General features: G+C 34.8%; 2 protein-coding genes across 2 annotated transcripts in view; one reads left to right on the plus strand and one right to left on the minus strand.

The window, feature by feature from the left end:
- The first annotated feature begins 79 nt into the window (after positions 1-79).
- On the plus strand, positions 80-5314 carry LOC132550166 (protein AMN1 homolog). The gene is made up of 7 exons (XM_060214183.1): positions 80-126; positions 1259-1391; positions 1659-1803; positions 2998-3215; positions 3534-3590; positions 4829-4940; positions 5208-5314. The coding sequence occupies exons 1-7, from the start codon at positions 80-82 to the stop codon at positions 5285-5287; spliced, it is 792 nt and encodes a 263-aa protein (XP_060070166.1). The 3' UTR covers positions 5288-5314.
- Positions 5315-20081: 14767 nt separating this feature from the next.
- Positions 20082-27048, minus strand: part of LOC132550165 (synaptotagmin-9-like) — a 34340-nt gene continuing 27373 nt past the window's right edge. Inside the window, exons 4-5 of the mRNA XM_060214182.1 lie at positions 26382-26553; positions 20082-20313 (exon numbers count right to left, since the gene is read on the minus strand). Coding sequence (XP_060070165.1) covers positions 20082-20313; positions 26382-26553 — 404 coding nt within the window. The remainder of the gene's footprint in view (positions 20314-26381; positions 26554-27048) is intronic.

The following is a 27048-nucleotide window of genomic DNA, read 5'->3' on the forward strand; positions in this document are numbered from 1 at the left end:
GCCCAAATATCAGGAACGGGGTGGATGTTATGCTGTCATTTCATTGGTCAGTATTCGATAAGTAACTACCATAAACAACATGGCGGCATTTTGCATTTATGGAAAAGTCACAACACTACTTGATGGGTTGGTAGACGCCATATATATTTGTAATCGTTCGCATTCTTTGAAAAGATGCAAAAATATGTTTCATATTTTAACTTTCAACAGATGTATGGATTTTAAAAATAGCATTGATAGATAAGGTTACTTTTAAGCAAATATACAGCTGTAGGATGTAAGTCTTAGTTTAAGGTCCTCTATTAATAACGCTTATCATCATAAAGGCTTATGCCAGTGAAGCAACAGGAACGTGTTATTCATGATTGCCAAAAATCCAAGAAAAGACTTTGGCAGTATCTTAATTTGAAATTAAGAACATATTTTTGTTCTGATACAATGAAGGTTAAATGAGAGAATTCAGTTATAACCAGCTGTTAAAGTTCTATTCTGATTGAATAGCTCCAATGTTCATCTACATAGTTGAATATGGCAGATTTCCCCAACCTATTAAAATTGTAAAGAGCATGCCTGATAGAGTGTGGCCATCCATAGATGGAGGTCCTGTTTCGAATCCCAATCATTTTGTCTACTACAACATGTTCATGTATCTGAATGTAAACAACTGCGAGGCATAATTTCCAGATGTACTTTGAGGCTACTTGATTGGCCCAGATGTCTGACACCCCCCTTTGGATTTACAACCTGAATACATAGAAAAATACTGATAGCTCTCTAGCAGACAAGTTGATTATATTAAAATATTAGCGACAAGGTCATGCATTTTGAAAATGATTGCGTAAATATCCAGATGAATAACACTGACCCTCTTGCATAACTTTGATGCAGGCCTAGGTGTAACTATTAATTGACCAAAGAAAAGCTAGATGGTCCAAATTTGGTAAATGTTTTTTTGTTACTTTCCAGTCAAATTTTATATATTGTTGTTGAACTTGATTGCTGCTTCATTGACATTTCCTCACGTGAGCTTTCTAACTGCAAACAACAGTAAATTGATCTTACTATTTTTGTAGATCTTAGATACAACATAATTGTATTTGTAGTTAAGAACACAATATTCAGGGAAAAACCCCAAAAAATCAAAAAGAGAAAAATACAATATGTTTGCAACCCAAAGTTCACTTGAATTACAAATGTTATTGTAGATATATTTGTATGGGGAGATGCTATGTTTTTTTAGTTTTCTTTTTGGTTGTAGGTGTGTACAATGTCTGGTATGTAACCTGTCTACCTCAATGGAAGGTATAGAGATGTTACCTGGAAACCTCAAGGACAAATGTCTCTATTTAATGTCAAAAAGAGGCTTTGTCTCTGACACAAATATATCAAAGGTTTGTTGTATAGAATTACTAGACTTCTAGAACTTCAATTAAAAATTAACTCTTCCAGTGACCTTGTAAATTGTAATAATTCATGGTCGTTTCATGGAATTTTCCAACATAAATATCAAAATTTTATTCTGGAATGAAAAGTGACATGGCTGCTAATTCTTAGAATCTGATCAACAACATGGTGATACATTATTTGATTGTAACGTTTTGGATCCACATTTTACTATTGTACTGTACTATGCTTGTTTGAATACAACTTTTATGCAGGTTTTACACGAGAAGTTGAAAGTGCTAGACCTGAGTGAATGTGATGTTACAGATACTGGATTGCAACATCTTTCAAAATGTCCACAATTAAAGAAATTAGATCTCAACTCGGCAAAAGTGTCCCGCAGTAATATATCAACAGAAGGTATATCAAACATTTTTGTTCTTTTTTTTTCTTAATCTTTGCTTATGCCATATTTGTGTACAAATATCTGAAATATGCTGAACTAACTGCACAAAGAAGATATGAAGATGTTATCTCTGTTTCCAGTCATCTTCAAAAACTCATTATGTTATAAGAAACTGTGATTTTTATGAAAATGAAATAATGCTGGAAGATTGTTGTAATTTTGGAAATCAGAATATTGGAGAAGTATTTTATGAAATATCTTTCACACAAGACAACTGTAATTCAGTTGCTCTGATTACTTTCGTAGATAATGGATTGTAAATATTTTAAAATCACTTGCTTAATAACAAAATGTTAACATACATGTATACTAGTATATACTTTTGTTGTAGTGGTGTTATGGCTAAGCATTTGTAGAATTTCTTGACTAGGCAAATTAGTGAAGTAGAGTCCCGAACAGGGCTTAGGTAAAAGATTGTCGTCCTTCATCAGTTGCATTACAATGTCTAAGTATTAATAAATAAACACAACACATCATTTACATATTTAACCCATTTAGATATTTGTTGATACAGAGGTTTCACATTTGAATTTATCTGTTGTAATTGTAACACATTTAACATGTTTATGATCTGTATACAGGACTTGTATGACGTTTTTGTGTGACCCGAGTACGTCAGACAAATAAACTGTAAAGCATACATATCATCTTCACGAGCCGAGGGGGTTCAATGAAATACTGTTATCATGAGTGATTGTGAGCCAAAGACGTTTGAGAATACATATGTATATACTAAGGCGTTAACAAAATATAAGATGAAGGTTGAATCAGCCTATTGTTTTAGTTATGTTTTGTGTACTGGCTGCTACATGAAACTTAAGGCCTTTATGTATATATATCTGATAGTTGGCCAGTTCTGAAATAATGGATTGCAGCATTACAGACGGATAATCCTGTGTACAGTTCTTAAAATTCATTTCTACTAAACAATAGTAAGAAAGCATTTCTAAATACATATGTAGTTTTAATTATGACGTTTGAATTCATGTCCCTTTGAATTTGCATAAACATAAATATCTTGTGACAATGATATATGTATCATGGACACCATTTTGATATTGAAAATATTGTGAAAACCATCAGCTAATAATGAAGTTTGTACAATTTTATTGAACTCTTGCTGATATCATCAGATAACTTACTTGCAGGTATCATAAATGTAGCACATACCTGTACACAGCTACAGACAGTTTACCTGCGCAGGTGTATCAATCTGACAGATGAGGCAGTTATAGCCCTTTCCACTTCCTGTCCACAACTCCGACTGCTCAATATTGGAGGATGTCACCTACTCACCGACAAGTCACTGCTGGCTCTCGGACAAAACTCACACTACCTCAAAAGTGTCAACTTCTCCAAGACAAAGGTAAAGCACCATACTTGTGGTAAACTTACAGATTCATCTAATTATTAAACTTGATTAATAAATGGATATTAATGAATTAATTAATTCTTCTACACTAGATTTGTGTAAATAATTACAATAGGTGTTTAGGTGTAAATTTTGTATCTGATTTTATTGTTAACTGATGGGGCAGATTTTGTAAAAATCAATATTAGAACAGATGTATTATTTCTATGTGTGTAAAAGAGGATAAAAATATAATATCCTTTTACCTGACATATATGGAACGAGCATTTAACATAAAGATCGGATTACTAATAATTTGTTATGTTTGACCAGGTGACAGACAATGGTGTGATTGGACTGGTCATGGGAAGCAGTTCGAAAACATTGAAGGTAAAATAACATGAATCATAACAATGCTTTACTTCTGTTGACGTGAACCTTTCATTAATTCAACCACAGAGGCCTGTAACAATGATTGTGAGGGATGATAGCTTGTATGGTATACTGTACATAGGCCCATGTGATTTTAACATTCAATTAATTTATTAATCAATATGACTTCTCATCATAAATCATAAATAAAGTTAGACATTGTGTGTTTATCTCTGTGAATAGCCAGGGTAATTTTGAGGCAAGGTCTGCTTGTAGTAGCTGGTAGCCACCTCACTGAACAAGGCCCAACACATGCATCCATAGCAACAGGGTAATTAGTAAAGCTTGCTGAAAAAATGCAACCACATCAGTACAGACTATTCAGCTCCTCAGCTTACTTAGAAACATAAACTACCACAAGTAGGGAGTGTCAAACCAGCACAAGTAGGGAGTGTCAAACCACCACAAGTAGTGAGTGTCAAACCACCACAAGTAGGGAGTGTCAAACCACCACAAGTAGGGAGTGTCAAACCTACCAACTGAGCTATTTTATCTCTGTATAGAGTAAAGAACTTATAGAGGGTGTGTATACCCATGGCTGACTGCAGCAAGCACTTCATATTTTATCATTATGGTCCAAAGATCTAAATATTCACACAGGTTAAAAAGTGTCTATATTTATTAAGTTAATAATGACAGCCAATTCTCTAACTGATTGTGATATTTTAAACTTTTTTTTCCATTACCACTTTGATCATACACCAAACCTGATCTTATCAATGATTTTGGACTCTTCAACACATGCTGTTATTATTCCTTTTTGTTTTCTAAAAACCAAAATGACGACATGGTGCTTTGACTAACTAAGATTGTGCACTAATTCTTCACTCCACCAGATAAGTTTTAAGACTACAAAAAAACCCCCTGAAAATGGTTTCTGTAATTGTCCTCACAAATTATTTTTAATTTTGTAATACAAAATCTGAGATTGACCATCGAAGTAGATGTCCTGCTTTTCAAAAAAGCATTTCAGTTTTGTTTACTTGTGAATCTTAGAAGACATAACAGGAGAAACAGTCGAGTAATACAGCATGGAGACTCTATTTATACATGTATGTTTAAAAATAATATATATAGTACTAAGTCACACAACTTAATTCACTATTGACTATTTACATAAAAGTCAGGTACTATTGTTTTTGTGTAGAACAGGTTTATCTGTTGATGTACTACAAAACCCACTATTTACAACACAGGAGGTGCACATGGATGGCTGTGTAAACCTAACAGATGAAGCTGTTGAAGGGGTGTTACAGTTCTGTCCTCAAATCTGTATTCTTCTCTTCCATGGCTGTCCCAAAATCACAGGTAAAAGTATACACATATATACGTCAATGTTAGATCATTGTTGTGCAACATTTTGAATGTAAATTTTCAAACTTGAATCATGAATGACCTGTTGGTACCAATTTTGATGGCTTTTTTAATGTTCCACAGTAAGTAAGATAATTTTGTTTGTTTGTTGGTATTACCTCCCTTAGCACATATTCAGAAGAATCCTAGACCTGTTGAACGGATCGATTTTTTTTCCTTCAATGAAAAGTGTATATTATAGGTATCTGTCTTTGATTTCAGAACAATCAAGACAAGCACTAGAACAGCTGACCATAGACAGAGCAGCACCTATGAAACAAGTCACATGGACTATTTACTGACCACTGAAATGAATAATTTTAGTGTTTAACAACAACTGGAAAGCATGGCAACTGGCCATCTAAATCGGAATAAAATATTTTCACCAATAGTGCCTCATATTGAATTTCATCAGATACTTTCACTTGTGTTTGGGTAACAGGATTTTATAATAAGACATTGATTAGCGTTGTAGCTGTAGGTTCCAATTTACAGTACCCGCTGCATGCAACTTCATTGATTTAGTGGGCAGTTTTTTCTAAAAATATTTTTCCAGCTTGGAATTCCATCTTCTTCACTTACTTTTGTCTGCTAGCCAGCAGACATTGTTCATAGAAATATTAAATATCTGCCTGTGAAATTCCACAATTACCCATAGATTTCCTTGGAAATCCAAGAACAATTCAGACACAGGAAAATCTACAGCTTGATGTAATGCATTGTGAAAAGACATGAAAATATTGTGTTTAACATTCCCCCAGACATTACTTAAAATGAACAGTGCTTGTTGGATGTCTACCTATAAACACTTGTTAATTATACTATCACCTGTAGTTGTAACATTACTAGTATTTTTTATCTTGATTTAGAACTTATGAACTGATGTGAAGATTCTGACAACATATGTACAGATTTGTGATATGTGTCTGTGCTTCCACATGTGAGTTTGTGTGTGTAGGTGTGTAGGTGTGTGGGGGGGGGGGATGGGGTTTGAGTGTGTGTGTGTGTGTGTGTGTGTGTGTGTGTGTGTGTGTGTATGTGTGTAGGGGGGTGGGGGTGATGGTGTGTGCGACTTCGTTACGTAGTAAATCTTTGCTCTCTATACAGCCACTCACAAATACTTGGATGCCTGAATTGTTTGTTTTGTTTATTTTTCTCTTCAAATTCAGATGTGGTTTATTCTACCACATATTTTCATATCTCACATTTCAAAATGAAACTTTTCTTTGTAAATAGCCTTATTACAAGTGTACCTTTATGTATGGATGTGTGATAAACATGTTGTATGGATGTGTGATATACATGTTGTATGGATGTGTGATGTACATGTTGTATGGATGTGTGATATACATGTTGTATGGATGTGTGATATACATGTTGTATGGATGTGTGATATACATGTTGTATGGATGTGTGATATACATGTTGTATGGATGTGTGATATACATGTTGTATGGATGTGTGATATACATGTTGTATGGATGTGTGATATACATGTTGTATGGATGTGTGATATACATGTTGTATGGATGTGTGATATACATGTTGTATGGATGTGTGATATACATGTTGTATGGATGTGTGATATACATGTTGTATGGATGTGTGATGTACATGTTGTATGGATGTGTGATATACATGTTGTATGGATGTGTGATATACATGTTGTATGGATGTGTGATGTACATGTTGTATGGATGTGTGATATACATGTTGTATGGATGTGTGATCACCTGACATCCCAACATATTATTTAGTATTGTTTAATTTAATATAAAGTATGTAACCTTGTCTTTGTTATGAAAATCATTGAATGCAGTTTGATTTTTAGATTTACAACATGTATGTATCTCCATTCAACTTGTGAAATAAATGAAATTTATTTTTTTAACATCTATTCTCAGTAACTTTAGTTGCAAACATTATAAGTATAAGTAGTATATTATATTATTATACTATTTATTGTTTTGTTTACTCTAACTGCTCTGGATGGCATGTGATGGACCTCCTGTATGTTGTTCAGTGAGGTAGAAACTAGTTGCTTGGTTGACAGGTTTTCCATCTCCGCGACTCCTCCCCTGTCCGGGTATTGTCTCACTGACAGACATCAGTGTTCTGGCCACTAGTTACTACAAGGAGGTCCCATCTAAAAAGGTCTCTGCTTGAAAGTTCATAGGTAGATAAATGCATCAAACATACAGATCCTATCTAAAAATGTCCCTGCTTGCAAGTTCATAGGTAGATAAACGCATCAAACATACAGATCCTATCTAAAAAGGTCCCTGCTTGCAAGGGCATAGGTAGATAAACGCATCAAACATACAGATCCTATCTAAAAAGGTCCCTGCTTGAAAGTTCATAGGTAGATAAACGCATCAAACATACAGATCCTATCTAAAAAGGTCCCTGCTTGCAAGTTCATGGGGGGGATAAACCCAGCATGCAAACAAAAGTTTTGATGTAAAAATCAAGTTATTGTTACATATGTCATTACACCATCCAAATTATTGGTGTGGTTGTAAATCATACCGTTTATCTCTCTGATTCTGTCCACATATAAATATTTCAGTTTAAGATTATAAAAGAAGTCTTCATCATACATGCATTTGTTTTATGTCAGAGTTACTTCCCTGTAGTTTTGAGAAATTGGCAGTAATTGCACCATCTATAACAACACATCTGGTCCTGTGTTAGCATTCTATTTCAAAATGATAAAGTCATAATCATGATAAATTGTTTAGCCCTTTAGATGATTTCTTCTTTGTCAGACTATTGGAAATTTACAGTCTAATAATCTACAAAATTCAGCTGCTGTGTCGGAGTGTTAAAATTTTATTATGAATTAAATCGATATAAACAAAAAATGTATTTGGGTTATTAAAATGTCAGTATGATATATAACTTCCTCAACTGGAGAACTGTAAATTTAAAATATTAAAAATTGACGAGTTATCAGACTATTCAGTCATAACACAGCCATTAAACTGCTGCCAAACAAAGGAATTTGTCCTCATCATGTAACTGTTACAACAACACAAAGTAAGACAACAGGCCCAATGGACCTGGCTTACTCTCCTGGTAGTCATTGTTTTTCAGAAATACTTGTGTCATATTACATGTGCATCAATATCAAATATGTGTCAACAAACCTTGAAACTTCTACAAATTGTGGATCCCGTCATGAACAAATCTGTCAACACCACTTTTTAGACAGGTGAAGGCAGTTGAGTATTTTAACAAATTAGAATCTAGTGGCCTTAATTACGGGTAAAGGTCATTAAATCAAGCAGTTGTTTTAAGCTTTATCCTAGGAACCTTACAGCCAAATAATGGTTTTAGGCCTTTTGAATATGAAGTTTTTTGAAGGTTTAACAAATTTGACCTTTGGCCTTTGGACCATTGATGAGCCGCAAAATTGAATTAGTTATTGATAGCCCAACTGTGGATAAATGGCCAGGATTATACTACTTCTACTTTTTAGTATCTCATCCCAGGTCTGTGGTAGCAGACTATGAAATAAATTTTGTACTGAAAAATTCCAGAAATCTTTGTTTCAGGTAGAGTTTCTTACTCTTTGTTTGGAAATCCTCAGTAATTTTAAAACATATGGTAAACCATTGTCTTATACACATGGATCTGATGGGAAATTCACATCAAAATTTTCATTTACAATCATTCAGCAATACTTCCTCTGTCTTTTAACATTAACAGAGAATCTTTATGACAGAAACACAAGAAAAAATAAGTAACAACACAAAAACCTGTATTTTTCCTGTTTGATTTAATGTTTCATCGCAATGAGACCAACAACTTATATAACAGATCAAACAATCACAACAAACAGTCCAAACCATGGCAAGTTACATACTAAATCTAGTATTAACTTTGTCAGAGAGCCATCAATGTAACATGAGGCAGTCAACTGTAAAAAAGAATTACCTTGGATATACTCAAACATGAAGGTTAAGTCGAATTGTATAATACAGAATGGCTATCTACATATCTATCTTATCAATAAATGGGCTGCTTTCCCCATCTCAACCCCCACCCCCTTTTTTTGTACCATTTCAACATATTCAAATTTAATCAAAACTAATTTAACATATTTATTCATCAATAAGCCCATGTCTGGTAATAAGCCCACCTATATCTGTTGCAAGTCAGTTGAAATGTCAGCAAATGCTATATCATTGTCCTGCTGTCTACCAAAGCTGTCTATATGTTGGCCCCCTTGGTTCATAACAACATATATATATAATAATCTATAATAAAATCTCTCTGTATATACTTTAAATATTTAACAGTTGGGCATTATTTTGTTGATGATATGATCTTGCATTCATGATGGTCTAGACTACAGACACATGTGTTGTCAGTTTACAGTCAAAGCAGGGGAAACAATTAATGATTTACTACAGACTTGATAATTTGATAAGAGAATAAGACTAAATTATATTTTATGTGTCACATTGCACTTGCCATGGTCTGAACAGCGGAGTCAAGAGGGTATAAACTGAGACAAGTTTACAAAGCTAGGCCTTATGATGTAGGAAGATGTGTTTATCACAGAGAAAGTCCACAATGTCACAAAGGGACACTCAGGTATACAAAATATATCTCATATATACAACGTTATATTTCTGGTAAAAGACGTCAAACATCAACAAGAAGTGAAGAATAAGATATGGTAGGAAACAATAATAAAACTGATATTTTTATGCTAAAAATCTAATACTAATGTTATATCACAACATTTGTATATGGTTCATTACAGCTCTTAAAGGTGCTCACCTACAAAAGTGGTGACCTTCAACTTCAGCAACAGTGACCTTCATTTACATCAGCAGTGACCTTCATCTATATCAAGGGTGACCTTTACCTACAACAAATGCAATCTTCAGCTATAGCAATGGTGACCTTCATCGTCAGCAACAGTGACCTTCACTTGCATCAACAGTGACCTTCACCTATAACAATGGTGACCTTCACTTATATCAAAGGTGACCTTCACCTACTGTAATGATTACACTAAAGGTGACCTTTAACTGCATCAACAGTGAATTTCACCTGCATCAACAGTGAATTTCACCCACAGCAAAACTGATCTACACCTACATAAAAAATTACCTGTAATACAAACTATCCAGCCAGTGACTTGTCACTATAATTACTACAGCATTGAGGATTTTCTTGGCCTATGAATTTTATACAAGGGGCCCTGTTGTTTTGGACTGTGATATAAGAAAATAATCTGTCATTTCACCAATACAAATCTGATGAGGATGACAGCAAACAAGGGAGGAATCTTTTGATGAGCCAAGTATGACAAATATGAGATATTGAGCTTGTGAATGAAGAGGGCAGCTGAAACTTGATTTCAAACACATTACTTAATGGTTCTGACAAAAGACAAATCAAATCAAAAGACTGAAAATTTTCCAGTTTGAGACATGTCAAGTTAATAAATCAAGACATTATATCATACCAAAATACATGGTATAGAAAGATTTTGTTGTTGAGTGATCACTACTGCTGTCCAGATAAACACAACAGGATGTGTCATTCACAACCCATCAGATTCCAAGATGTAGGAAAGATAATATTAATTGAAGATGTTTAAAAAGCAACCCAAGACAGCCATCTCCTACAAAACAGATATTCCATGTATGTCTAATAATGATTATGATATTCATATTTTTAATAGACTGCTTTCATGTGTAACTCAGAAAGTGTTGCAGGCGCACAAGTAAGACAAGGTATTGTATTGAATTCAGTTAAAACAGGAGTACACTGCTGTGTTTGGGTTACAGACAGACAAATAGAATGTTATAATGTTGTGGTTTGTATACAAAGCTGATAGACAGTATACAGTATAACTCTGATCAGTTACAAGGCCATACAAAGCAATAATACATGTATTCTCATTGGTTCTCTAAAGAACAGCACAAAGACATTTCAGCCATGATGTATACAGCCATTTCTGATAGTAATGAGGTGTTATATAGAAGTGACAAAAGTAAGATGATCTCATTAATATCACATTAACTTGTACAATTAATACCTTAGTCTGAGGTGGACATATATCTATACCGGTAAGGTTTTAACTCATTTTACTTACGAAACATTTAAATGTCATCTTTTTTCCAACAATGATAATTGCCGCTGATATGGTTAACATCAAAAAGTCATATTAAACAATTACATGAAACATTATGTATCCATTGTCAACAATAAGCCCATGCCTGGTAATAAGCCCACCCATGGCTAATGCAATTTTAGTGGAAATGACAGGAAAATCATTATGGCATGTAGTAAGCTCACACCTCCCTACTCTGAATCATTATGTAGAGGCTCCCAGGACTTAATGCATGGTAAATATGAATTAGTGGCTACTTAAAAGCATTACAATCTCAAGTACAAATGGCCAGCTTTATGATGCTGTAAAATTCCATACAATCCTTAATTTACATTCAGGTTGTATTTCTACACTATGTGTTATGCTTTCCATGATGAGAAACATATAAATTTTAGCTGTAATAGAATTTTACTGCTTCTCGTACAGAAGGTATTGCACTCAAATATGATGACACATATTTCTGTATGTAAGTGGAAGTATAGCAAATATTGGGGATGCAAAAAAATTAAAGTCATTGCACTAATTTGCCAATAGGTGATAATGCACCAAAAAATATGATTGCACCAAATTAAGTTTATACCTATACATTTATGTTTATAGTATCTGCCCCAGGATCACGACAGCCACCTCTAAATGGATCTAGATGGAGTGATGGGCGATCGCTTTTGGGTTGTGTTGTCTGTCCAGCCCATGACTGTTAATTTTAGCAATGATTCTTTATGAAGGCTACAAAAACTCATACACAGTTCAATGATATGAAAGTATGCAGTCTCAAGTTTTAAAATGTAGAAAAAATTGATTACATTGAAAGTATACTGAAGATGACAGTGATGATATAAAGGTGAGAAATGGCCTGATATGTTACACATCCTATTTTACATCATATCACTGTATAATCTACAAATCATCTAATTATGCATTTATCTCTTGAATTGACTTTTATACCAAATGTACATAAACAGAGCACAGTGCTTTTTAAAACATTAATTACAATATGATATAACAATAGAAACTTTCATTTTGTGAGCAAGATGAAGGGTGAACTTTATAACAACTTTAAAGAAGACATCAAACATTCAGATCATAGCATGTTCTTAAGAGTTACCATTTTCCAAACCCAACAGTTAATTTCTGCTCTTGTTGTTGTTGTTGTAAAAATGGTGACCTATTCATTTTGACAATGTTGGTGCTTAATCCAGAATTGAAAATGTATGCAAAACATAGGGAACCAAAAGGTGACCTTTATAGACAGGTGGCCTTTGTATAAAGGTGGTCTTTAAGACAGGTGGCCTTTGAATAAATGTGGCCTTTATAGACAGGTGACCTTTGTATAAAGGTGGTCTTTAAGACAGGTGGCCTTTGAATAAATGTGGCCTTCATAGACAGGTGGTCTTTGTATAAAAGTGGCCTTTATAGACAGGTGACCTTTGTATAAAAGTGGTCTTTAAGACAGGTGGCCTTTATATAAAGGTGGCCTTTATAGACAGGTGACCTTTGTATAAAGGTGGCCTTTATAGACAGGTGGCCTTTGTATAAAGGTGGTCTTTAAGACAGGTTTGACTGTACATATGTGAACATAACCTTCAAAGTGAAATACAGAAACAGGTGTCAGACAGACAACCTTGCTTAGAAAATGTTGTCAGTATTCATAATTATAAATTTATGTCCAGTTATGGATATCTGTTGATCTATAATACATACATTGACAGATATGTATTAAATATATAAACCAGAGTCAGACATTTAACACATTAACAATAACAACAGAAAATACATTGTTTTACTAGAACACTGCAAACTGTGTTAGATACAGGTTAGTCTGTGTTACACTGATTCTTTACTTAACCCTAAATCTTGAAATATTTCATAATAGATCTCACAATTAAACAAGGTTAATATTGATAAATGAATTAATACATGAATGAGTACCTGGACTAGAGAAAGGATGTAACTAACCAGGTATTCAATCACGATGCACTTTGGGTACATCTTTTATCTGGAAACCATACATCATCTGGATATGAAACTATTCCCAATTCAAATATTTCAGAAAGTTGGACGCACAACTTATGATTTTTCGTAACTGTAATCCAGTAAAATATCCTTCACTTATATTAAACAGACTCTGAACCTCTCAACACAAAAGATGCTATAAAGGATTATAAAAAAACACACCACAAAGCTGCTTGTAAATGGATATGTCTAGTCCAATGCATTTCGTCTAGTCTCCAGTGTGATTATTTACATTTATATCACCCATAAATGACACAAATGTCATTGGTTTTGATGTTTCTTATGGGTTAATATTTCTCAAAATTACATGGACAGTTAAAGCAGTTCAAATGGCTGTACAGTATGGAACCCTGGGATATGACACACTTAGGCCAGGTACAATGTTGTCAGGGCATCCTTAAAACCCACATAGCTTTCCTGGGTCATTAGTGATATCTATCACACATATATCCCACCACACCCACCTCCAAAACATCATTTCAAATCGAGTCTTTTACATGTAGAACTCTCATTTTAATGCATGATCTGAATTTCTGTACGTGCATACGTGCGACATATAAGCCCTTCCACAAAACATTCTTTGTATCACAATACATGTCTCCATTAAATCGGTACATTGTATAAATGCATTGATGTTAGGGCATGTTTTTACATGGACTGTGATGACAAACACATGCTTTATTTATAATGGATGATTTCAAAAACTCACACATCAAATATCAGGTGCAACTAGGTTATAATCATAATACCTGCCACAGCTGACTTTCAGGGTGGTCTCATTTCTAGATCATTACTGTGTTCAAGTATTGACGTATATCGACCACATTGTAAGGAACTCTACAGAATACCTCTGGTATCCATCCAGGAACCTAGTCGCAATCTTAGACAAATAGTGTGTTGGTTCTTCAAGATTGCTTTCTCTTGTTTTCTCTTGTATTCCAAAAAGATGTACTTCGTATCTAGTTTTAAACTAGCATATATCTATCACCTGTCTACATCTACCATCTATCTATAACTATCACCTGTCTACATCTACCATCTGTCTACATCTACCATCTGTCTATAACTATCACCTGTCTACATCTACCATAACTATCACCTGTCTACATCTACCATCTGTCTATAACTATCATATGTCTATATCTACCACATGTCTATATCTATCACCTTTCTATATCTACCATCTGTCTATAATTATCACCTGTCTATATCTACCATCTGTCTATAAATATCACCTGTCTACATCTACCATCTGTCTATAATTATCACCTGTCTACATCTACCATTTGTCTATAACTACCACCTGTCTACATCTACCATTTGTCTATAATTATCACCTGTCTACATCTACCATTTGTCTATAACTATCACCTGTCTACATCTACCATCTGTCTATAACTATCACCTGTCTACATCTACCATCTGTCTATAACTATAAACTGTCTACATCTACCATCTGTCTACATCTACTATCTGTCTATAACTACCACCTGTCTACATCTACCATCTGTCTATAACTATCACCTGTCTACATCTACCATCTGTCTATAACTATCACCTGTCTACATCTACCATCTGTCTACATCTACCACATGTCTTTATCTACCACATGTCTATATTTATCAGCTGTCTATATCTACAGTTTGCCTAAACTACAATCTGTCTATAACTATCACCTGTCTACATCTACCATCTGTCTATAACTATCACCTGTCTACATCTACCATCTGTCTACATCTACCACATGTCTTTATCTACCACATGTCTATATGCATCATCTGTCTATATCTACAGTTTGCCTAAACTACAATCTGTCTATCTCTACCAAGTGTCCACCATTACCTCATGTCTATATGTATCAGCTGTCTACAACTATCACATGTCTATATATATCAGCTGTCTATATCTATCACCTGTCTATATCTACCACATGTCTATATGTATCAGCTGTCTACATCTACCACCTGTCTACAACTATCACATGTCTATATATATATCAGCTGTTTATATCTATCACCTGTCTACAATTGTTACATGTCTATATATATATATCAGCTATCTATATCTACCACCTGTCTACAACTATCACATGTCTATATATATCAGCTGTCTATATCTATCACCTGTCTATATCTACCACATGTCTATATATATCAGCTGTCTATATCTACCACCTGTCTACAACTATCACATGTCTATATATATCAGCTGTCTATATCTATCACCTGTCTATATCTACCACATGTCTATATATATATCAGCTGTCTATATCTACCACCTGTCTACAACTATCACATGTTATATGTATCAGCTGTCTATATCTACCACCTGTCTACAACTATCACATGTCTATATATATCAGCTGTATATATATATCACTTGTATATATCTACCACATGTCTATATATATATCAGCTGTCTATATCTACCACCTGTCTACAACTATCACATGTTATATGTATCAGCTGTCTATATCTACCACCTGTCTACAACTATCACATGTCTATATATATCAGCTGTATATATATATATCACTTGTCTATATCTACCACATGTCTATATATATATCAGCTGTCTATATCTACCACCTGTCTACAACTATCACATGTCTATATATATCAGCTGTCTATATCTATCACCTGTCTATATCTACCACATGTCTATATATATCAGCTGTCTATATCTACCACCTGTCTACAACTATCACATGTCTATATATATCAGCTGTCTATATCTACCACCTGTCTACAACTATCACATGTCTATATATATCAGCTGTCTATATCTATCACCTGTCTATATCTACCACATGTCTATATATATATCAGCTGTCTATATCTACCACCTGTCTACAACTATCACATGTTATATGTATCAGCTGTCTATATCTACCACCTGTCTACAACTATCACATGTCTATATATATCAGCTGTATATATATATCACTTGTATATATCTACCACATGTCTATATATATATCAGCTGTCTATATCTACCACCTGTCTACAACTATCACATGTTATATGTATCAGCTGTCTATATCTACCACCTGTCTACAACTATCACATGTCTACATATATCAGCTGTATATATATATATCACTTGTCTATATCTACCACATGTCTATATATATATCAGCTGTCTATATCTACCACCTGTCTACAACTATCACATGTCTATATATATCAGCTGTCTATATCTATCACCTGTCTATATCTACCACATGTCTATATATATCAGCTGTCTATATCTACCACCTGTCTACAACTATCACATGTCTATATATATCAGCTGTCTATATCTATCACCTGTCTATATCTACCACATGTCTATATATATATCAGCTGTCTATATCTACCACCTGTCTACAACTATCACATGTCTATATATATCAGCTGTCTATATCTACCACCTGTCTACAACTATCACATGTCTATATATATCAGCTGTCTATATCTATCACCTGTCTATATCTACCACATGTCTATATATATATCAGCTGTCTATATCTACCACCTGTCTACAACTATCACATGTTATATGTATCAGCTGTCTATATCTACCACCTGTCTACAACTATCACATGTCTATATATATATCAGCTGTATATATATATCACTTGTCTATATCTACCACATGTCTATATATATATCAGCTGTCTATATCTATCATCTGTCTATATCTACCACATGTCTATATATATATATCAGCTGTCTATATCTACCACCTGTCTACAACTATCACATGTTATATGTATCAGCTGTCTATATCTACCACCTGTCTACAACTATCACATGTCTATATATATCAGCTGTATATATATATCACCTGTCTATATCTACCACCTGTCTATATCTACCACATGTCTATATATATATCAGCTGTCTATATCTACCACCTGTCTACAACTATCACATGTCAATATATATCAGCTGTCTATATCTACCACCTGTCTACAACTGTTACCTGTCTATATGTATCAGCTGTCTATATCTATCACCTGTCTACAATTGTTACATGTCTATATATATCAGCTGTCTATATATACCACCTGTCTACAATTGTTACATGTCTATATATATCAGCTGTCTATATCTATCACCTGTCTATATCTACCACATGTCTATATATATATCAGCTGTCTATATCTACCACCTGTCTACAACTATCACATGTCTATATATATCAGCTGTCTATATCTATCACCTGTCTACAACTGTTACCTGTCTATATGTATCAGCTGTCTATATCTACCACCTGTCTACAATTGTTACATGTCTATATATATCAGCTGTCTATATCTATCACCTGTCTATATCTACCACATGTCTATATGTATCAGCTGTCTATATCTATTACCTGTCTACAATTGTAACCTGTCTATAAACCATATGTCTACAACTACTACCCATCTCTATCTACCATTTATACTATTCTACAGCAATAACTTGTATACAACTAACTACCTTTCTAAGACTTCAACTCTTTAATAACTACCCCTATCTATAACTACAATATACTCGTCTGTATCTACTTGTCAGTAAATACTGCTTGTCTGTAACTACCTGTCTATAACTACTACCTGTCTGTAACTAACCACCTCTCTATGTCTATAACTACTACCTGTCTATGACTACTACCTGTCTATAACTATTACCTGTCTATAACTACTACCTGTCTATAACTAACTACCTGTCTATGACAACTACCTGTCTATAACTACTACCTGTCTATGACTACTACCTGTCTATAACTACTACATGTCTTTCACTATTACTTATCTGTAACTAACCACCTATCTATAACTACTACATGTCTGTATCTACTACCTGTCTATAACTACTACCTGTCTATAACTACTACCTGTCTATAACTACTACCTGTCTATAACTATCACCTGTCTATAACTAATATTTGTCTATAACTGGCTGTCTATACCCTCTACCTGTCTGGGACATATCTAAACAAGATCTACAGCTCAAACATTGATCCAGACAACTAGGAACCAAACACAGACTCCCGTAGCAGGTGGCGTCACACTGTCCATGAAGGCAGCTACCATCAGAAAAGAGAGACAAAATTGCAACAAACAACTGTTAAAGAAGATGTGATTCAGAGTTGGCATGCCATGTTCCTGACTGGAGAACTTGTATCAGAGAATATCACATCAAAACTGCATTGCTGAGATAAACCATTTACGACTTTCCAAATCCAATGAGAAAACCAACTTGAAACACATTTCACTAGATTATCACTGTTTTATTGTTTGAACATCTTTAACAAAGAACGCATTCACTAACATTTTAGGAGACAGTTTTTCATGTTTTTAAAATCATCCATTCTGTGTAGTCTAGCAATGTCAAGGTCAAGATTACAATGGACGTGTTCTGTAGTTCTGTATCCTATACTTAATTGTTAAATATATATCAGTTGTACTTTTCTCGTTAAATGTCATATTGTATCAGTTCTGATTCAAGTTTTTGTTTCCACTCAAATTATCAAACACATTAATGACACCAGAAGTAGTCCAAGTCTGATATCAATTATGCCAACTAATGCATGTTTATTTTTCAGCTTAGTTGATTATATACTAACGGTATTCCATTGGTGTAATGTAACCGGGGGTCATCATTTATTCTGATACCACTACTTGGATTGAACCATTGACCTCCAGCTTACCAGTGGAAGACTCAACCAACTGAGCTAAAGAGGAGTTCTCTCTAACCAAGCTGTTTATGTTCACTAGTTTTTACCAGGTTAACATACTCCCACTAAAAGAAAGAACTTGCCCTCAAGTTTCCAGGTATTACAGCAAAGTTTGTGAAAGTATCACTTTGTATTATCCCTGAATCCCTGCATGGACACCATTGTAAAAGAAGTCATTATTTATTCTCAATTGTCTTTGCTTAGATTTAAACTTGGGACATCTGGTTTTCTAGTTTGACACTGATGAAGATAAAGATGACTTCTCTGTGGTTGATAAGTATATTGCAGCTAGTAATTACAGGATAACAGTAATAAACTATTTTGATGTTTTTATTTTACCACTATTTTAATGCAAAATAATGGTATAGTTATCCTTAAATATACATACCTTAATGTGTTCTTTAGTTGTAAAGAATGACGGGGCAGTTATCCTTAATGCTACATTGGTGTTAGTGGGGTTGACAAAGTCCTGTTATGAACGCTTGTTTAAAATGAAATGCGTTTGGGTTCTATGAAATGAAGAGTTTCTAAAAGTTAACTGTTAGGATGATATTGTATGATATTGTCTCCTGAACCTCTGACTTCAACGTCTGCAGTTTCCATGTTGTTTTTTTTGTTTGTAACTGTGTTCTACAGTCATAGTCACCATTACATCGCCATCCTATTTCCAAGATGCATTTTTCAATGAGCTTTAATAAGATGGCATTTTTAATGAGGTTAAGCATAGACAATGATACATGTTTGGTTAGTGTTAAACATATCTAGGACTACTAAAACAATCAATAGTCTACATATGTGCTTTTTGGTTCTCATGCACAAACAAAGGTTTAGTAGATATTTCAGGATCAGTCAAAATTCTATGTAGATGGAAAGGTTAACAATACAATACAGGTAAACAAGTAAGACGTAGTCTGTTCTCTTGGGTAAACAAAACACAACAATCCTCTAATCAACTGCACACAGCATGTATAACTGTGGGTTTACGTTAAGGAATGTGGTCTGGTCCGATTCCCTAATAATAAATCTGCTAGATGTTTGCCACAGATTGGTCACCATTGACAACGCTTCACCATATAGACATCCAGTCTTCACATCTCCATGTTCCATCTGGGGACCAGCCAATCAGTGCCTGTATCAAACCTGTGTATTGTAACAGCAAATCGAAACAGTTCATGTGAATGCTGTCAAAGGTCAGCTGAACTTTGCACAGCCAATCAAAACCTATCAGGTCACATGACCGATCAGTAGGTACTTCCTTCACTGGAGTCGACTGTGGACTGGCGTGAATGGCGACAGCCAAACTTACATTTGCCATTTGGAGTGTCACTGCAGCAGGGCACATGCTCCTGGAGTGCATACCACTGGGCAACAGGTTTACGGGGTGACTCCAACATCTCAAACCAGTGGTCTCGTCCAACACCATTATACTTGGGCCCCAGGGCACAGCATCCCATCACCTCATTACTACCAATCCTGTCAACACAGAATATACTGATCAGAGAATATATCACATCCAATCTACTAACATTACACTCAGCTCTGTCCCCAGGTGTTGCAACTGTGCCAAATCAGATATTGTTGTCTATAAGCACCTACAGCAGACAGATAAGGCATGATAATTCACAAAGCACTTTTCATTCCAAATTTTTCATTTGCTATCAAATTTATCCTACGTTATATTACAACAAAGCTGTATACATTGTGATTGGGTGAGACAGATCATTCCAAGCCATTATATCAGGAGAATGGTCTACTGTGGATCGGACTTTATGGTATATGTTTTAATCAAACACACATTGCTTATCAATTTTGTCCCTGTGGGAATTAAATGGTTCAACATACAGCATGACATCTATAAATGTCACCTTATTTAATACGTAATCGCTCAAAATGTCTATAGCGTGTCCGTGCCTGATTAGAGGTCAAAGTCTCATTTTTGTCAGATAATTATACTACACAGATATATGGCCTGACAGACTCCCCAGTGCTACCTCTGAATGTAATCATAGCTGATTATATTTGTATTTTGAAAATCAACATATATGATATTAAAGGAGACCTTAACAACATCATGAGAATTCCCAAGACTGCCAATATCTATATACTAAGACAGTGAGTAGGTTTTCCTTGTTCAGGAAAATAAGAAGCCAAGAATGAGCTACCACATCGAGTGTAGATAGAACGCAAGCCTATGTCTATCAAAACTTTTCCTTGTGGTTTCCTTTCAGGAAAAAAGGAGAGAATTTGAACTTTGCTTATAACTGTCTATGGAATCAAAGGTATAAATACAGTCATACGTGTCAGGACCATGGGGAAACCTCACCATAACCGAATATTCAATTTTTGAGTTTGAATGTTTTGTGTATTATTAAGCACAGACCGATGAAATGCTTCAAATAAAAATGGGGTCTTCTAATTATAGGAGTTCAAGATAAGGAGGTTTGACACATGTTTTTAATGATGAACTGATTTGATTCTACAGATATATAATCTAGAAAAAAAGGTTTCATCATTTTTTTTTTGAAAGGTATAAGATTAAGAGTCTATCTTCAAAGGGAGAAGGCTGGCAAATACTGATAATGGTTAACTTTGTGGATTTGATGTTTCAAAGTCAGAACTAATTAACAGGATTTAAATTATGTGTAAAACTACCCATTATATAGATTTAGATATGATGTAATACAACCACAACACACCACAGCTGATTCTTGTATTTAGCCACTACATAGTGGCAGATGACTGTTTGATATCTTTGAAGATGCTTCATGGGTTCTGATGAAGCATCACCAAAGATGTGAAACCAGTCAAATGCCACTATGTAGCAAATAAATACAAGAATCAGCTGTGGTGTGTTGAGGTTGTACATATATATCATCTTATCTGATTCACTGCATACAAGCCCATGCATGCCTACGGTATCCGTAATGACAGTCAAGGACCTCAGAAGAAACCACTTGGCACTGTGGCGTTTGTTCCGAACTCCACATTTCATTTTACATAATTTTGTTATGACTATATATATAATAACACCAGGTAAAGCTGACAGTTCCCATTGTTTCAGATCTGATGTCATAACGTTATGGTGTTGTTTGAACTGAATGTCACCAGAGAAAGAGATAGCGCCCTACCACATAGTATCAATATACCTTGTGGGAACTAAATTGAAAGACAAAATTATCCACCGCATAGTAATCGGTGGAGTGCCATCACCGCGTAGTAATCGGTGGAGTACCATTGAGATACTTGCTGGTGTTCAAGTTGTTTGATAATTGTTCTAGCCTCACTTAACCATTATCCTACTGATGTATGAGCTGACGTGCCAGTGATTTTATACTGAGACACCTTCACAAGATGTACTACAGTAGCAGTATAGTAGTTCTACAATATAGTATTTTATCAATAAGAACAGAAGTGCATTGTTAGTACATCAGCAAGACTATTGGATCACATCAGGACCAGTATGGAATGGTAATTTAGGCCACCATTGAGGCCACCATTGTTTAATTTGGTGCTCTACTGACTTATGAAAAAATATACTGACGATGTCCTGACAATATATTGATGATGTCCTGACAATATATTGATGACGTCCTGACAATATCCTGATGATGTCCTGACAATATACTGATGATGTCCTGTCATTATATTGATGATGTCCTGTCAATATATTGATGACATCCTGTCAATATATTGTTGACATCCTGTCAATATATTGATGATGTCCTTTCAATATATTGATGACATCCTGACAATATGCTAATGATGTCCTGACAATATATTGATGACGTCCTGACAATATCCTGATGATGTCCTGACAATATACTGATGATGTCCTGTCATTATATTGATGACGTCCTGTCAATATATTGATGACATCCTGTCAATATATTGTTGACATCCTGTCAATATATTGATAATGTCCTTTCAATATATTGATGACATCCTGACAATATGCTAATGATGTCCTGACAATATATTGATGATGTCCTGTCATTATATTGATGACATCCTGTCAATATATTGTTGACATCCTCTCAATATATTGATGATGTCCTGTCAATATACTGCTGATGTGCTGACAATATATTGTTGACATCCTGACGATATATTGATGATGTCCAAACAATATATTGATGATGTCCTGACAATATATTGATGACATCCTGCCAATATACTGATGATGTCCTGACAATATACCGATGATGTCCTGACAATATATTGATGATGTCCTGACAATATATTGATGACATCCTGACAATATACAGATGATGTCCTGTGAATTTGATCTTCAAAGAAAACCATCAAATATCAATCACAATGAATATATATCTTGGAATCTGAAACATCACTCAGTCTTAAATTCTAAATCCAGAGAATAAAAAAGCAATTTGTAATTTAATTGCAAATACTAAGAAATAAAATTTCATGATGAATTGTTGTTAGAAATAATTGTATTTATTTTATGTATGTTGTATAAATGTTCTCATTATAAACAGATACGATAGAATTTCCTATCACTTAATATTTTATTGCCTTAAATCTAAGCTGGAGAAATAAATTTAAAATGAAGGAGAAAGACATTTAAAACATCTACTGCTCACATTTATTTTTAATTTGTTAATTTCCGTCAGTATTGATCCGATCCTGATGAACCCAGTCTTGTCTGCGTTATTTGAATGTCAACCCTGACATATGTGTACCAGCAGAAAGTGACATTTAAAAGACTGTGCAGAGGACAGTTATCACTTGTTTTTTATCAAAAATAGAAGAATCTAGCAGAATATGTATCAAAATTTGCATGGTTTATGTTTACGACATTTTGGTAAGTTTTTAAGGCTCTACCATGATTTATAGAACTGTAGGTATATTGGATAAAATCTGATATTGCCTCATCTAGGGGGTCTTTCATCTGATTCATATACTGTGTAGGCATATCCAATCAAATTCTAAAATTTGAGAAACAGGAAAAAAGTATACAGTAAAAACTGAAGTGTCCTCAAATATAATTCAAAGCAATTTTTGAAATAAAGGTAAACATTGCAAAAACATAGAGACCAAAGACAATAGAACTGAGACTTCAGTGAACCCATATAATCACACCATGATGAAAAACATGAGATTGAAATTAAGTCAGCCATACGTTTTAACCACAGAGAAGACACCATCCATACATTCAGATCATGAAAAGAGGCATAAGGCTCAAGTGAAAATGGTCATGCATTCAAATAAAAAAAAAAGCAACAAGACTATAATTTATCCAACAAAACAATCAGAACAAAGGGGAAAGACATGAGTTTACAGTGAAACCAGCCTTACAATCAGAACAAAGGGGAAAGACATGAGTTTACAGTGAAACCAGCCTTACAATCAGACCAAAGGGGAAAGACATGAGTTTACAGTGAAACCAGCCTTACAATCAGACCAAAGGGGAAAGACATGAGTTTACAGTGAAACCAGCCATACAATCAGAACAAAGGGGAAAGACATGAGTTTACAGTGAAACCAGCCTTACAATCAGAACAAAGGGGAAAGACATGAGTTTACAGTGAAACCAGCCATACAATCAGACCAAAGGAGAAAGACATGAGTTTACAGTGAAACCAGCCTTACAATCAGACCAAAGGGGAAAGACATGAGTTTACAGTGAAACCAGCCATACAATCAGAACAAAGGGGAAAGACATGAGTTTACAGTGAAACCAGCCTTACAATCAGAACAAAGGGGAAAGACATGAGTTTACAGTGAAACCAGCCATACAATCAGAACAAAGGGGAAAGACATGAGTTTACAGTGAAACCAGCCTTACAATCAGACCAAAGGAGAAAGACATGAGTTTACAGTGAAACCAGCCTTACAATCAGACCAAAGGGGAAAGACATGAGTTTACAGTGAAACCAGCCTTACAATCAGAACAAAGGGGAAAGACATGAGTTTACAGTGAAACCAGCCTTACAATCAGAACAAAGGGGAAAGACATGAGTTTACAGTGAAACCAGCCATACAATCAGACCAAAGGGGAAAGACATGAGTTTACAGTGAAACCAGCCATACAATCAGACCAAAGGAGAAAGACATGAGTTTACAGTGAAACCAGCCTTACAATCAGACCAAAGGGGAAAGACATGAGTTTACAGTGAAACCAGCCTTACAATCAGACCAAAGGGGAAAGACATGAGTTTACAGTGAAACCAGCCATACAATCAGAACAAAGGGGAAAGACATGAGTTTACAGTGAAACCAGCCTTACAATCAGACCAAAGGGGAAAGACATGAGTTTACAGTGAAACCAGCCATACAATCAGACCAAAGGAGAAAGACATGAGTTTACAGTGAAACCAGCCATACAATCAGAACAAAGGGGGAAAGACATGAGTTTACAGTGAAACCAGCCTTACAATCAGACCAAAGGGGAAAGACATGAGTTTACAGTGAAACCAGCCATACAATCAGACCAAAGGAGAAAGACATGAGTTTACAGTGAAACCAGCCATACAATCAGACCAAAGGGGAAAGACATGAGTTTACAGTGAAACCAGCCATACAATCAGACCAAAGGAGAAAGACATGAGTTTACAGTGAAACCAGCCTTACAATCAGACCAAAGGAGAAAGACATGAGTTTACAGTGAAACCAGCCTTACAATCAGACCAAAGGGGAAAGACATGAGTTTACAGTGAAACCAGCCATACAATCAGACCAAAGGAGAAAGACATGAGTTTACAGTGAAACCAGGTGAAAAAAGGACTAAGACTGCAGCTAACCAACCTATACATTCTGATCATACATCAGCCCATCTTTTCCTAAAACAAAACCTTTCCACCAAGCTGTATAATGCCTGTGATAATTTCATTGTCCCTATTGTAAATTTTCCATTTCTGGACAGCAACTTATCTGCATTCCCAACTTATGGAGTATACATGTCGCAGTTGATTAGATATTCAAGGCCCTGTTTCCATTATCATGATTTCATGCAGGAAGTCATGAAATGATGGACAAACTCATAACACAGGGTTTCAAAAGATGCAGGTTGATGAAAATGATGGGGAAGGTTTACAGTCATTATAGTGAGAAATATTCTATTTCTTTGTGCGTTATAAAGCTAGACGTGTTTGCTGCTCATTAATTTGCCTGTTGGTTCCATTGTAGCATTCCTTGTTTTTATTGAAGTACATGATGTGATGTATTCTCCGTACTTTTTCGGGAGTCTCTGTGTAAATCTTTCTTTTGTCAATATTTTTTGTCTTGTTTTATTGAATTTGTGTTTGGATTATGGATATGTTGACATGATGGTATTTTCTTGGTTTTTAATGCAGAAATATATGAGATTGCACTTCAGAACAAAGAGAAGAGACATTAAGACAACAGCTAATTCATTCATATATTCAGACCAAAGAGAAAATGCGTAAGATTGCAGTAACGCTAGCCATACACTCACATCATTTAGACTGCAGTAAAAACATAGATCCTGTTTAAAGAGACCTCTGTGCTACCTGTTTATGAGGTCAAGATAAAATCCAAACACTTTAGACCTAGCAACTTACCTATCGTAGTCAATCATTTTGATGACCAGATATACATCGTCCACATTCTCCTGAGGAACATCAAACACCATCGCCTCATTGTAGACAGGGTTCAGTGTGTTTCTCTTTACTGATGTCTTCCTCTTCTTTATCCTCTTCCCCTGGCACATCAGTGAAACCTTCACATATGGATCTGTCAAAACGAGCAGCAGAGTGTCATACAATATCTCTCTACAAACACTCATACATTATATCATTTTACCAGTATGTATTACAGTAGTGTCATACAATATCTCTCTACAAACACTCATACAGTACGCCATTTTACCTGTATGTATTACAGTAGTGTCATACAATATCTCTCTACAAACACTCATACATTATATCATTTTACCAGTATGTATTACAGTAGTGTCATACAATATCTCTCTACAAACACTCATACAGTACGCCATTTTACCTGTATGTATTACAGTAGTGTCATACAATATCCCTCTACAAACACTCATACATTACACCATTTTACCTGTATGTGTTACAGTAGTGTCATACAATATCTCCCTACAAACATTCATACATTACACCAATTTACCTGTATGTATTACAGTAGTCTCATACAATATCTCTCTACAAACACTCATACATTACACCATTTTACCTGTATGTGTTACAGTAGTCTCATACAATA

This window comes from Ylistrum balloti, unplaced genomic scaffold (genome assembly GCF_031769215.1).
Source record: "Ylistrum balloti isolate Yb309-2 unplaced genomic scaffold, AGI_CSIRO_Ybal_v1 Utg370108, whole genome shotgun sequence".
NCBI lineage: Eukaryota > Metazoa > Mollusca > Bivalvia > Pectinida > Pectinidae > Ylistrum > Ylistrum balloti.